This window comes from Papilio xuthus, unplaced genomic scaffold (assembly GCF_000836235.2).
Source record: "Papilio xuthus unplaced genomic scaffold, Pxut_1.1 DF826961.1, whole genome shotgun sequence".
Taxonomy (NCBI): Eukaryota; Metazoa; Arthropoda; class Insecta; order Lepidoptera; family Papilionidae; genus Papilio; species Papilio xuthus.
The window spans coordinates 5458549-5472781 of NW_013531688.1; the positions used below are offsets into that span (position 1 = coordinate 5458549).

Below are 14233 nucleotides of genomic sequence, written 5' to 3' on the forward strand. Positions count from 1 at the left end.
ACTTATTAAGCTTTTTTCTAATACCGCGGGAACAAAGTCGCTGGCGACATAGACGACTAGTATTTAGAGGAAAAAAAAGGTACAAAAAATGGTAAATTTTCTCTGAATTATTTGTTTTATTTTTTCTTGAAAATAAATAATTTAAATGAAAATTATTTTAATTTATGAACAATTTTAGAGATTAAACGGTAAAATGGAACATCAATAATTATTTAAAATTTGAGGGCAACATTGCCTGAAATGTCACTTAAAAGCATTATTTTGTCTGTCGTGTTTTTATTCAGCGGGACATTGATCAATCAAACTTGTTTATTTGATTTTATTTGTTCACTTTAAAGTAAAACAAAATATTACAAAGCACAAGCAGTTTTAAGCATAATTTATTGTTGTGTAATATGCAGTAACAGTGAAATCATGAGACGAGGTCATGCTGGGATCGGTGGATGGCGAAATGAAAACATCAGACATTTTAGGCCTCGAGGAGGAGGGAATCAACAATTTAGAACTAGGGAATACCAACCATTAGATGGACCCAGGTAAATTCTATTATAATTTAAGTTTTTCTTTAAGAAAATAAGTTTTTATAACTGTTTTTATAGAACAGATATATTACCGCGAAACTTGGCAGCCTCTTGTGGGGTGATATAAAAGACTATATCTACTTGCTAGTTGTATGACTAAGGTTATTAAAATATTATTTTGATGTGGGTACATATAACCTAATTGTGACATAGATTAAAGTTGATTATTTTGCGATTACAGATTCGCGCCACCAATTACTAGAGGATTTAGACCACCTCTATTGGCATCAAGGTTAAGTCATACAACCGATAACTTTCAAGGAAATAATAGAAACAAATTCAGATATATAAACAGAAATAATCTTAATAGAACATATGATACCCATAATGAAAGGCAGATGTTTCAACAACCAAAACATTTTACACATAGTGAGTTGAGTAGTCCAACAAAAAGGAATAAGAATTCCAATCATTATGACAACAGTAACCAAAGTAATTCCTGTCATATAAACAGCCTGGGAGATATTGATCTTAGACAGCCAAGTGGCAATCCAAGTCATCTAGGCCACAAGCAACCTTCATTTACATCTTGGACTCATCCCCCTGAACATAAAATACATCAGTATGATGAAAGAAATCAAAATAGGCAGTACAAATATAGTGAAGATGTACATAAATTGCCTTACCCAGGCCACAGACCTCCTTCTTCTGACCATTATGGGGGTAACCCAATCTCTATTATAGAAAACTCAAAAACTTATAGCCGAACTGTAGATGATACTGTTGGTATTATAAGAAAAAGAATATTAGACAGAAACAAATCTATACATACCCCAGATAATTTAAATATTGATAATTCTAACAACAATTCTTTTCTTCCTGAAGAGTCTTTTGGTAATTTTTATGATACACAACAAGAACAGCCAATACGAAGGAGGATTCAAAGACAAAAACAAAAGAATAAATCGAATTGTGATAAAATAAAAAATAAAATAGTTCACCAATTATTTAAAATGGACAAAGAAAAAATTCACAAGCTAATGGACAACCCTAATTCTTCCACCAAATTTGAATATGCAATAAGCAGTCTCATAACAGAGTCTCAAAATAGCTACAATCGTCATTTGCGATCAGTTGCTGAGAAATCGTTGTGTGGGACGAGTACAGAATTCATTCAAGACAACCATAATACTATTTATGAAGATACATTTTTGAAACAGATGCAGTGTATCTTAGATCCACAGGACACAGTGTTTCTTGAGGATATTAAACCATTTGTTATGGCTGAGCTCTCCAAAGTATTGCAATTAGATGACTTTGAACAGCAACAGATAGATAGTGAAAGTTCAAATCACATTAATAATGAACAATTTGGTTATGATGAGTATCCCTCATGTTCAAGTAATTACGAAAATTATTTACATGAATATGCAGATATGCCAAATGAATATCAAGGAATTTCTAATTTCCAACAACCTGAAATTCAAAGAATGAATAGTAAAATGTCTAAAAATTATGATGTAAATGTTAGAAGAAAGAGTATAACTTATAAGCCCAATTTTGAACCGAGACAAAGGGCAAAAAGTTGTTCTTACAATGAAGATAGAGGTCCGGTGACAGAAAATATACGTTTTGCTAGACATAGTCTTGACAATAAGTCAAATGATACATTTAAAGTCGAAGAAGTCCCAGTTTTATTTGACGCAAACTCGAAAAGTTTATCGGAAGATGAAGATCCATTTGCTGAATTAGACAATCAATATCATGTCGCTGTGGATCCTAATTTCATTGCCGATGATACTTCTAGTTCACAGAATTCACAAAGAGACAGTTCCGGTCAACCATTATTTGATAACAGCTTTTCTTCCAGTACAGAGAATAATAACATTGATAATGTTAAGCAGGAAATTGATAGTCAAATTCTTAACATTGCAAAATCACCATTAAAACTTCATGAAAAAAACAATGATGAAAATGATATTGATGAAAGAGAAAATATAAATTCTAATATTAATCAAAATACAGACAAACAGTCAGTGGGTTCAGATCACTTGCCAACAGTGAACTCATTCACGGTTGATGAAATATGTATACCGGGTGCTAATAATTTGAGTACAGAATCAAAGACACCTCATACTAGTTCTGCATCAAAATCTATATCATCTAATACACGTAAAAGACCCGTTGACCAACAATCATCTCATCGTAAAGAAAAGCGAAAAAAATCAGAAGACGGTCCCCCTGACCCAAAGAAGAAGAAAGGTAACAAAAATTTCACTAATGTTCCTTCAAAAATGGGAGAACCACAAAATCGAAATGAAAAAAAAGTGCATAAAACAAAATTTTTGCATAATAAAGCTGAGCGTGTGAAATTCACTGAAAAAGAATACTCGAATAAATACGTTAAACGAAAAAATATGAATAAAAATGAAAAACATAATGGATCTAGAAAAAAGAATACTACTCCCTCAAGTCATTCCAATTTATCTGTCACCAAAACTAACGTTACCATTACTCCGCCTAAAACAGACCCTAAAAATACACTTAAAACTATAGATATGTTTATACAAAAACCAAAGAAAGTAATTATTCATCAGGCTCATAGAAATACTGCGGTTGTACCAAGTACAAAATTGACATCCAACAGTGAGAAAGACGAAAGTAAAAAAAAAGATGCGACTTTTAAAATATTACAGCGTGACGCGGAAACTCAAGTACACATAGAACTGGTGTCGAAAGATACACAAACAACTGAAGATATTATTTGTGCCAGATGTTCCTTATCTGAGGATACTATCTTCGTCGAAAACCTTCAAATGGATCCTACACAGATAGAAATAGAGTCTGTTCAAGCATTAAATCCTTTAGCAAGAATGAAGGAAATTGATTTACAAATTCAGAATTTAGTAGAAGAGAAATTAAAATTGTACAGATCATTAGGATTGAATGAGCCAAGTGAAGACTCTTTACAATCGTTAGGGATAGCTATATTAGATATACCGCAAATTGATGAAGACAGCAAAGATGAAAATGTTGACAAAGATTGTCTGGGTTTTAATGAAATTATAGAGGAAGTTGTAGATATACCCATAAGCGATCTTGTAGAAATAGCAAATGAAAACACACAAGAAGTACATAATGAAGCATGTAGTGAAACAATTAATACCAATAATACCATTGAAACGCCAAAAGGAAGAAAATTAACTCGGCGCCAAATGATGTTGCAAGAAAGGAAAAAATCTATCGGCCCGAAGTCGACCAAAAAAGTGAAAAAAGATAAATCGCCAAATATTTCTCTTATAGAACAGATCCTCAAGGATGATCGACCACTTGAAGAAATTATAACTTTAGACGATTTCGAAAAACCAACAAGAGCAAGGAGGAAATCACAAAGAGTACAAAGAACAAACAAAAGGATAACTAAAACTCCAAAACCGCCTATAAACTTAAATGACCTTAATATAATTGAGATTAGAGATTGCTCTGTTGTTTTAGTTAAAGAAGATTTAAATAAGCTATTAATAGAATATAATACTAGACATTTTGAAGATGAAGTAATACAGTACGAGCCTTTAGAATGTGCCAGTTTTGTTGAAGCTGTAGAGATTCCGGATAAAGAAAATTCTGATATTCAACTTGATATGTTAGATGTATCAGAAGATATAACTATTGATAATAACTATGAAGGAAAATCTGGACAAAATAAAGAGTTAGGGATAGCAGAGGATTCGATAAGTGAAGAAATTATTCTTGGTGATAGTCAATCGAGTGAAGATTCGTTAATTCCGATATCAAGTGGAGAGAATGAATGTAAAACATTTGATTTCGCTGCTGATGAAAATTTACGTCGTGACTCAATAAGTGTCACAGGGCAAGCTGATGCTGTTCTTGCAATTGAAGTAAGTACAACTTTCTTATTATTCCTTTACTTGCATGGACAAACTAAATAAATATGTTAATTCTATGTTTCTTGTCATTTCCTAGTGTCAAAAATGTAAAATCGGTGAATCAATTCTCTTAATCTATACATATTAATAAAATTAGAATGTCTGTATGTGATATTGAAAAAAATTTCATTTCGTACACATTGTATTTGCGTTGCTGATAACTAAATACCAATTTTTAAACAGTTTTGTTTGTATGTCTGCAAGGCCATGCTTGTTCCCAGTAATCTCCGGAACGGCTAAACTTATTTTGACGGAACGATAGTTATGTTTGTGGGCATATAGACTACTTTTTTTTAAATTCTGCGGAGAGGAAGTCAGCATATCTAGTTTGTATTTGGAAGTATAACTCTGTACCTTGTTGTAACTGATTAATTTTTAATTTCAGTGTATAGATAATAATTTCGTGGCAGCATGTTTGGATGGCAATGTATATTACTTCAGTGGTGATGGTCAACTTATCAATACATTGAAGGGATCAAACTTGGCTGTTACTTGTCTGACAATTGTTAAAGATAAATATGAAACTACAATTTATACCGGCTCTTTGGACTCTAGAATACGGTACTATGACCTGGAGGTAAGCATATATCATACATAATTAAAAAAAAATTCAGTCACTATTTTTTTTAATTCTTACCTAGTAAATGACATACAGACTTCCTGGTGATAGATTGATTTGAAATTTAATGATATAAATCTTTGATTCTACTGACAATACAATTATTAAATGGAAAAAGTTTTATGTTTTCTAATTTTTATTTCGGGTTTAGATTATAAGGCTTTCTCATTGATTACTACTGAGTTTAGTTAAAGTACTTTTAAATTTTGCAGACAGGAATAGAGAAGGGACCTGAATGTAATGTTCTTAGTCCGATACAGACAATGGACCGAGCTTGGGACACTGTCTTTGTCGGAACCAGGACAGGATTTGTTTTGCAATTTGAGTGTAAGGTAAGTTCACAAAAGCTTTAAGCAACATGCGTGTGTTGCTATGGCAACACTGTTTAAGAAGTTTAGACTTTGGAAGCCTTATCAAAATTATTTTTACAGAATAATATGCTTATACCAGTAAGCACGGTGAAATTCTCTGACCAGTCTATATTGGCACTACGAGCGATGAAAGAAGGACCTCGTAAAGTACTTCTAGTTGCGTCAAGGGCTGAGAATGTTACAATTAAAGATGCACAAACTGGACTGTTGTTACGAACACTTGAGGGCCCAAAGATGACAGTCTACACATTGCTGTATGAAGACGGCAAAGTCTACTGTGGTACCAGCAATAATCAGATACAAGTCTTTGATTATACGGTCAGTTATTTATTATTAAAATTATGTAAATATTGTTCAAAAACAAAGGGAGGTCCTTAATCTCTTTATTGAAAAATGTCATTCACTCCAACCCCTCTCTCATTTTCGGTTTCTCCTTGAAATAATTAAATTTGATAAATAATATTATACTTAATGACATTAGATTATGTATAACATATTTCACAAATATTTTCTTATCTATTATAATAATGGATTGGTTATTTGTTTATGAACAGAGTGGCAGCCATGTTGGTGTGCACGAAGGTGGTAAGGGCGCGGTGTGCCTGCGCGCGTGCGGCGGCCTGCTGTTCGCAGGATGCTATGACGGCTGCGTGTACGTGTACAGGGAGGGCGAGACGAGGCCCCTCGCACAGATCCGAGGCCCTGGACTGATGCTACTCTCATTGGCTATACTCGGCACCAAGGTAAGTGCTACGGTGCTACGCTATGGTTGGCTGCTGCAAGGACTCCCTCTAGAATGTTGGCAACAAGGGGTTTAAGCATTTTTTTTATTAACAAAAATAGGTTAGTTCCATTTCTATAAGTTCAGAACGTGTCCGCCTCATCTTGTGTTTACGAAAGATGTGTAAAAATTAATTTTCCTTAAGAAGGTGGCAACATTGGCCGATGTCACTATTTAAATAATAAAAAAATGTATTGAGATTAATGGAACATTTTTTTTTTCAGATAATCGCTGGTTTTAAGGACAGAAGTTTATGCATATGGAAAATTCCATTAAGTATACTCCAAGAGATGATTTTATAAGTTTAAATATAGTATGTATTGTAGTTTCCCGTTGATTGTTAACGTTAGTCCATATTATGGAATTATTTTGTTAATAAGACCTGTTTACCTTGTATATAATAAATCTTTAGATTATCTAATATAGTTTTACAAGAAATAAAAATTACGTTAACATTATTTTTCAATGTTTTTCATTGCTATCTCTCAAAAATTGGTTATGGAAAATGGAGAACACTTATCACAAACTACTGATAACACAAAACCAAACTTTGTGGATATCGTCTGTTTTTGGATGTTGTCTGGATTTCTTTTTATTGTAAAAAATGTAGATAAAATCCAAATAAACTTTTGAAAAAAAAAACTATTAGTTAAATAATAAGAAGCTTAGAAGGAAAATTCGTGAATTCAGGAATTGGAATTACAAGAGTAACCTGTAATAAATACTTCTTCGTATGCTTATGTTACTTTATGTGGCGAACAAAAAATATTTTTTATTAGCAATTGGTCAACGAAAGTACGTTAATTGTAAAACTTCTTTTTTTTTCAATATTGAATCCAACGATAATTTTTTAATCGAAAAAGTATATAAATGTTCATAGTTTAAGTAATGAATTATTTAGAACGCAGATTAATATTTGCCAAGTGGCACTCCTGCCATCGAGTGAATTTCTGACTTACGTCAGTGTGGGTGTTTCAGTGTCGGCAGCCATTATTCTACGTATTAAATTGCAATTTTTGCTGTTTCGCATTAAAGTATTTTTAAAACAGAGAAATTAACTATTTTCTATATTATCCACAATATTATAATTTTCAGTTGGGATATATTTGTACTGTGATAATGAATCCAGAATAGTAAGTATTGCTTTTTTTCTTTTCGTGAACTTGTAAATCAAGGATGGGTTAAAATTTATGATTTAGCACATTTAACTTATACATATAAGTAGACGTCTTAAGAAATGTGGTTTGGAAACTGCCATATCGCTTTTACTACATGAAAAATAAGAGTACTAACGAAATCGAACTGGTGACTCATTACGTTCATGGTACGGGCTGTATCGAAACGTAATTGTAAAAGTCTACGTGAATGGCGAACAATCGAACAACGTATAAGATCACCCTACTTCCTTTGTTGTGAAACTGTCAATACTATAAATATAACAAACATTTTAACGTTGATCGAAAATCTCCTTTGTTTAGTGTAACAAAGATACGCCTCCTTGTTAAGGCCGAATGATTTGTGTCCTTACGCTTGTTTATTTACGCATTTGATTAGACATTCGATAAAATTTTGAGAACAATCTTTTCCTATATGGTATATAACTGTATCCTTTGATTTTATATGTCATTTTCTCCATTTAAGCGTAATATATTTTAATTTTCAGCGACTATTTGTTCAAACTTCTCCTCATTGGCGACTCTGGTGTAGGCAAATCTTGCCTACTGCTCAGGTTTGCTGATGATACATACACAGAAAGCTACATCAGTACTATTGGTGTAGACTTTAAAATTCGGACTGTAGAACTAGATGGGAAGACAATAAAGTTACAAATATGGGACACAGCGGGGCAGGAGCGGTTTAGAACAATCACATCATCATATTACAGAGGGGCACATGGCATCATCATTGTTTATGACTGCACAGATCAGGTAAGGTCAATGTATTTGTAGATTTAATCATTTATTTTATTGGTGTCCTGTCCCAGTGGCCATTGTTTATTAGATTATAATTCTTTTACATTTCATTATGTACAAAGTGATTTGATATTGAATTAGTTATCAAGTTCAAATTCAGGTTAGTATGTTACTTCAAATTATGATTAGCTATTTCTTATATTCAAAAATCTTTACAATCAATTATTAAAACAAAGAAGAATTATGTTTGTAATAGAAATTATGATGCTCTCATTTTTTATTTAGTCTTTGACATTATTTCAGTTTTGGCATTGCACATACTATGTTTAATTATTGATGTCTGGTTTGGAACAAAGATACATCCTTGATCTTGCACTTACATTCCAATTTAACAAAGAGCACACAAAGCCTTGACTTGATTTTTTTTATTTTGTTTTTCTCAGCTTAGTTACTTATAAATGGTACTGTTGTGACTAGATACTAAAACTTTTAAATTCAATCTGTTGTGAAAAGTGTAGTGAGGTGAAAAGTCATATGAATCTAATTATCTATATTAATATCATAAAGAGATAAGATTTGATTGTTTGTTTGTATTGAATTGGCTCCAAAACTGATCTGATTTGAAAAATTATTTTACTCTTGTAAAGCTACACTATCCTCTGGTGTTATAGGCCATATTTAAAAATAGATTTTTATTCCACACAGTTGTAGGACCAGGAAACTGTTTTAAATATAAATAATGTAATTTTTCTGAAATGAGGAATTTGAACATTGAACTTTGCACTCTAAGCAAGATGCAGACTAGTTATGCTAAAATAATGAATTTGTGCCTTGTGTACTAACACAACTACTAAAGTATGTTCTTATAATTAAGATATACATAGAAAATCGTTAAAAATTGCAAAAAATAATAAAATGAAAATACAATCAGTCAATATCTGTATCTTTCATTAGATTATGTAAATAAACATGAGTGTACTTGTTTACCATTTATCATGAGTTTCCGAGTCCATAATCCCCATTTAAAACATATATTTGTTTTGTCAAATGAAAGACAGGGATGACAATATTTTTATACAGATTTTGGTGTTAGAAACCCATGGTAAGTCCTGCAAGTTCACTTTAGTATAAAACTTCTAATAACATTGAAAGTGAGAGTTAAACTTGGTTTTGAAAGTTGATATAATTCAGATCATATTTAACTTGGGCATTTCAGCTGGCACAGAGCCAAAAATTTGCATTGCGTTTCACTGTTTGTAAACATTTTACCTTAATATGTTACATTAAATGTAAAATAGTTTGAATGTCGTAAAAAATATTTAATCTTAAAAGATACATAGTGTTAATGAGGAAAAATATTTACAGTAGAACTTGGAAAAGGAAAAATATTGTCGTTAATTGGACTCTCGCTTATCCAGGTTCTACTATAATGAAATGTTTTTAAATATAAATTAGGTGCAGATAGGTTCTGAAATCATTTTATTTTTTTCCGGTTATGTTTACTCATTTACAAATGAAGCTAGGAATATACTAAATTTGTGTCGTAACACTTCATTGTTCAAGAAATTTGCTTTTCCTTTGCAATAAAACTTTTCGTTCTTTGAAATTATCAGGTTTACATAATTTATAATTACAAATGCTTGTGCCTTTGAACCTCTGTAGAAAAATCTTTAAAAATAAAATGTAAATTTGCAGGATTCATTCAGCAATGTGAAGCAGTGGCTGGAGGAGATTGATCGCTATGCATGTGACAATGTCAACAAGCTTCTTGTCGGAAACAAGTGTGATCTTACCACTAAGAAGGTTGTCGACTACACCACAGCTAATGTGAGTACCCTGACGGAATTTTAAAAATAAACTTAATCAGTAGGCTATGTTTTAAATCTGCCAAATTTTAGTAAGATCTATGCAACTGTTCTGGAGATACTTTCTATCAAGCATTTATATATCCAGACATTTTGCATTTATAATATTAGTAAGATAAGAACAAAGACATTTATTGATGGCATTGATAATTTTTGCAGCAATACGCGGAGCAGTTGGGCATCCCATTCCTGGAGACATCGGCGAAGAATTCCACAAATGTGGAGCAGGCATTTATGACAATGGCTGCTGAGATTAAGGCGCGTGTTGGGCCGCCGTCCGCCGGCGCGCCGCCCGGAGCTGCTGTCAAGATAGACCAGGGACGTCCCGTTGACACTGGAAAGTCCTCCTGCTGCTGAACGCGCACACGGTAACAATAAACAAACTTAGAATCAACTAAATAGATATTTTATATGAATAGACATCCGCAATTGTAGATTCATAGCCAATTTCTTCGAAGGACGAGTCACATGGAATGAATATTTTCCCTTCATATGGGTCTCCTCCTCTGTTAGAAAACGAATCCATTCTTTAATTTTATAAAAAAGGTGCAATTGCTAAACGGTGTATTTTGGATGTATTGACAGTAGTCCTTATGAATTTCTATAAATGAAATACAATTTTAACATTAAAGATTTATGATATTACTGCCTGTCCTTAAAATATTCTTTCAAGATTTTGTATATGTGATTAGACAGTGTAAACTCAGAGTAATAACATTGTGCAGGCTGGCAGCGGGACGCAGAGCGCGTGTGTCGCAGGCTCGCGCGGCCGGCCGCCGCACTCACAACAAATGCAATCACCACAAAAACCTTTCACGATCGCAAACTTATTATAAATTAAATTAAATAAATTAAACCATAGTGTTGTGCGCAGTTGCCGCGCTAAGTAACCCTAATCCACTGCAATATTAATGCATATTGTCATCTCTGATATTACAGAGGTAACAATGTGTGTTGATACATTGCTGCAGTGGAAACCCACTGCAACGCCAGCTAACTTCTCCTAAGTTGCTATTGTCCGATATTGTTAGTTAAAAGATGGTGAGATGGATGGGTGTATGTTTATACATGTTTATATATAAAATGAATATCGTAGGTTAATTTTTTTGTGCTGTATTCCAAAATAGGGATCATTCGACGCGAGTCTATTTAAATTTGGAATGAACGGAATGGAGTTGGTGTACTAGGGATGTGCGGTATAACAAGAAACATCGATAAAAATTGTACGAGTTGTGGAATCGATTTCTGAACTTACAATTTTATGATAAAAAATAAAAATCTATCTTCCAAATGTTCTAATGTGTTTAAGAATCTAGGAGACTATGTTATTTCAATTGTAATAAGTAAAAAAACAATCAAGATTTAATTTTATTAATTTTCATTTAATATTATTATTGTTATATTATTTATAATTTATATTCAATTTTAATTTTTCGTATCATATATTGAGGTAACATTGTCTTCTTTACTGAAGATCTCGGTGACATTTTTACAAATTGATGTTAAACATTTTGTTATTGCCGGCTACAATTACATACTAGTCGATTTCATTATGTTATCGATTCAATAACAAATCCCCTCGATATAAAAACAACGATTTAATTTAAATATCGCACATCCCTAAAATCAGGTGTTTCCCGTGAGATCAAACGGTCCAATGGCATATATATCTTAGAATCAATCGGATTAATGGTAAATATCATTGGGCCGTTTAGCCTACCGAATGATAAAATGGGGGGAAACTAACCTAAAAGCTCCGTTGTCCATTAAATATATATTATTAGGCTTATTTTTATTTTTCAATTATTCCAGCTTCGTCACATAAGTTTCACCACGGTACTAAGTATAAGAAATTTCTCTTTCGCACTGGGTGTTTATATGCATAACATCATTAATACTGAGGTTGTGCTGTGTTCTGAAATTTTGTGTTCTAACTTTATTAGTGTCATCTTTAAACACAAAATTGTAGATATAGCAGTATTGGCCTTAGTTTAGACAAGATGTATAGCAGTTTAGTGGCCGGATTGTTCAATTCACAGCGGGAACATAGTAGTAAAAGACATATATTAGCAGGTCTATAATTTTTAATCATTTTTTTTAACAACGGTGCAATGTTTCAAATATCGTGGAAAAATACGCGCTCGTCTCTTAAGATATAAACATGTAAAGTATTATAGAGAGAAAGATATTTGGATTATTGGATTGGATATATTTTTGTTGTAAACAATCTTTTAATGTAATTTTACTCAAGTTATTTTTGTACTATTACGTGAGAGTTAAGTTCATCTACTTAAATCAATCCGCTAACCCACTGTTATTCTGTATTGAGGGTTTCTTAGAAATTAAAACAGTATGCTATAAAGAGATGTTTTATTTTACATTCCCTTCACACATTTACAGTTTTACAATAGAAACAAATAAAAATATTTATGCATAATTAAGTTTTTGAGACCAATGACCCCGTCTCCGTTAATTTTGTGATATCAGAAACCAACGGTAAATCCAGAAATGCAGTTGCAAGTAATTACAACGTTAACAAAGTCTGAAAAGTGAAAAATTGATTACAACGCCATCTACTGTCTGATCGAGAATCACATCACGCGTGTGATCAAGCTCAAAAAATATCATTACAGACGCAAAATAATCAAAAAGTTTAAAAACATTCTAGTCAAAGAGGAAATACAAGCTAGCAGCAACACCTCATCATGTATTCATAGTCGTGGCAGAGACCGTGCAAGTTGAGGGGACATTGCAGGAACTGAGGACATAACACGGGCAGCTTGTCTGAAATGCAATGTAACACACTTACTGTGAGTTTCTCAGACCAAAAACTCCCTATAAACATTTTGTCAAAGATGAAAGTCAGGGTTTCAGAAACCCACAGTAATCATTCGCTAACTAATGCTAACGGCAACTTAACTATAATTACCTAATGGATAAGCACATCCGCAACAATATCCGTGGATGATCGCCTCGTCGTCTTCGCAGCCGCGCGGAGGGCAGCCGTTACATCTTAATCCGAAACCGAGGAATGGAAAGTTCCCTAGTGCGAAAAAAACAATGTAAGTCCTTGGATTTTTTTTTAACTTTGAGATATCCGATTTGAGAAAGAGATACGATTTTCAATCAGCAATATTATTAAGAAATTTCTATCACAATCTCCAAGTTTCTAGGAAGTAATTACATAGAAAAATAATTTGCATATTTCAGTTGACAAAATATAAAAGTAAAATTCCTAATACTTACATCTCGGTGCTTTCCTAATACCATTTAAACCTATATCAGATGAGCTTGAAAATAAACAATTTCCCTTAGGAATAAATAAGACTACAGTCAAAGTAAGAAAACACAACTTTAACAGCATTTCGTAACTTTTGTTGATTGTATGAAGCAGACGTTCTATATAAAGCCCTTCAAAGTAATTAGTTATCTAATTGCGCAGGTCAGTGCCATGAGATAAAATGTAATTAGTTATTTTAAAAGCAATTTGAAAACTTAAACATTCAACATGTTTAAGTTTACATGCGTAGCGTAAGTTGTAATGTTACAAATTGTGAGATGTCTGACTTGGTGGATCGCTATTAAAAAGGACATTGGTTTCTATACTCGCATTAATATATAAAAATATTTAAATGTATTCTTTAAGAATATGCTAGCACAATCTGCTAGCAAAACTCCTTGAACAAAATGTTCTACAATTGACCGGATAGATGGCGCCACCCCTATAGTTGGCAATAAAGGACGATAGATGGCGCTAATCCGTGACCTTAATTTCTGAATCGCGATGTTAAGATTTTTATTTAGCGAATAAGTACCCGGGGTGCCAAATCGTCAGTATCGCTTCTCGGCCTTTTGGCTAAGATCAAAGTGTAGTATCTGTTCTTTTCAGCTTAATATCTGAAAGTTCCCGCATCGCGGGACCAGTATATTAAACTGATTTTTGTAAAGCGACGGGATGTTCGGGGCTCGCTCCACTCCCGTCACGGGTCGGCCCGGCATTGCAGTGCCGCCGGGATCGGCCCACATAATAATCATGACAAAGTAAACTCACATCCTAGTTCCTACATTAAGACCTGGGAATCGATATCACTATTGAATTCAGCAGATACCTCAGTAATTGAACCGATTGTAAATATGGGGAAACGTAATATTTTAGTCGCCATCAGTCAATCGAATAATTATAAATAAATGTATATTTTATTAATTAAAAAACGGT

At 32.9% G+C, this 14233-nt stretch overlaps 3 protein-coding genes across 3 annotated transcripts; 2 read left to right on the forward strand and 1 right to left on the reverse strand.

Moving 5' to 3' along the window:
* Positions 1-270: 270 nt before the first annotated feature.
* LOC106120137 (uncharacterized) lies at positions 271-6646 on the forward strand. The gene is made up of 7 exons (XM_013315357.1): positions 271-536; positions 763-4420; positions 4854-5045; positions 5300-5419; positions 5519-5776; positions 6013-6201; positions 6464-6646. The coding sequence occupies exons 1-7, from the start codon at positions 415-417 to the stop codon at positions 6539-6541; spliced, it is 4617 nt and encodes a 1538-aa protein (XP_013170811.1). The 5' UTR covers positions 271-414; the 3' UTR covers positions 6542-6646.
* Positions 6647-7190: 544 nt separating this feature from the next.
* Positions 7191-12379, forward strand: Rab1 (RAS oncogene family member Rab1). The gene is made up of 5 exons (XM_013315358.1): positions 7191-7372; positions 7903-8167; positions 9848-9979; positions 10177-10385; positions 10743-12379. The coding sequence occupies exons 1-4, from the start codon at positions 7359-7361 to the stop codon at positions 10372-10374; spliced, it is 609 nt and encodes a 202-aa protein (XP_013170812.1). The 5' UTR covers positions 7191-7358; the 3' UTR covers positions 10375-10385; positions 10743-12379.
* A 186-nt stretch (positions 12380-12565) lies between these two features.
* LOC106120079 (uncharacterized) lies at positions 12566-13382 on the reverse strand. Its single transcript, XM_013315248.1, has 3 exons — positions 13264-13382; positions 12947-13060; positions 12566-12801 (listed from the first exon to the last, which is right to left on the reverse strand). Exons 1-3 carry the CDS (start codon positions 13379-13381, stop codon positions 12704-12706), a joined length of 330 nt encoding a protein of 109 aa, XP_013170702.1. The 5' UTR covers position 13382; the 3' UTR covers positions 12566-12703.
* Between the last annotated feature and the right edge of the window lie 851 nt (positions 13383-14233).

Bases quoted from the DNA above. Each gene is read 5' to 3' on its own strand.
- Rab1 (XM_013315358.1), top strand. The intron at 8,168-9,847 runs GTAAGGTCAATG...GTAAATTTGCAG, and splicing joins TTTATGACTGCACAGATCAG to GATTCATTCAGCAATGTGAA. The intron at 9,980-10,176 runs GTGAGTACCCTG...TAATTTTTGCAG, and splicing joins TCGACTACACCACAGCTAAT to CAATACGCGGAGCAGTTGGG.
- LOC106120137 (XM_013315357.1), top strand. From the start codon at position 415: ATGAGACGAGGTCATGCTGGGATCGGTGGATGGCGAAATGAAAACATC. The intron at 4,421-4,853 runs GTAAGTACAACT...TTTTAATTTCAG, and splicing joins ATGCTGTTCTTGCAATTGAA to TGTATAGATAATAATTTCGT. The intron at 6,202-6,463 runs GTAAGTGCTACG...TTTTTTTTTCAG, and splicing joins TGGCTATACTCGGCACCAAG to ATAATCGCTGGTTTTAAGGA.
- LOC106120079 (XM_013315248.1), bottom strand. From the start codon at position 13,381: ATGCTGTTAAAGTTGTGTTTTCTTACTTTGACTGTAGTCTTATTTATT. The intron at 13,061-13,263 runs GTAAGTATTAGG...TTTTCGCACTAG, and splicing joins TATTAGGAAAGCACCGAGAT to GGAACTTTCCATTCCTCGGT. The intron at 12,802-12,946 runs GTAATTATAGTT...ATTGCATTTCAG, and splicing joins CGGATGTGCTTATCCATTAG to ACAAGCTGCCCGTGTTATGT.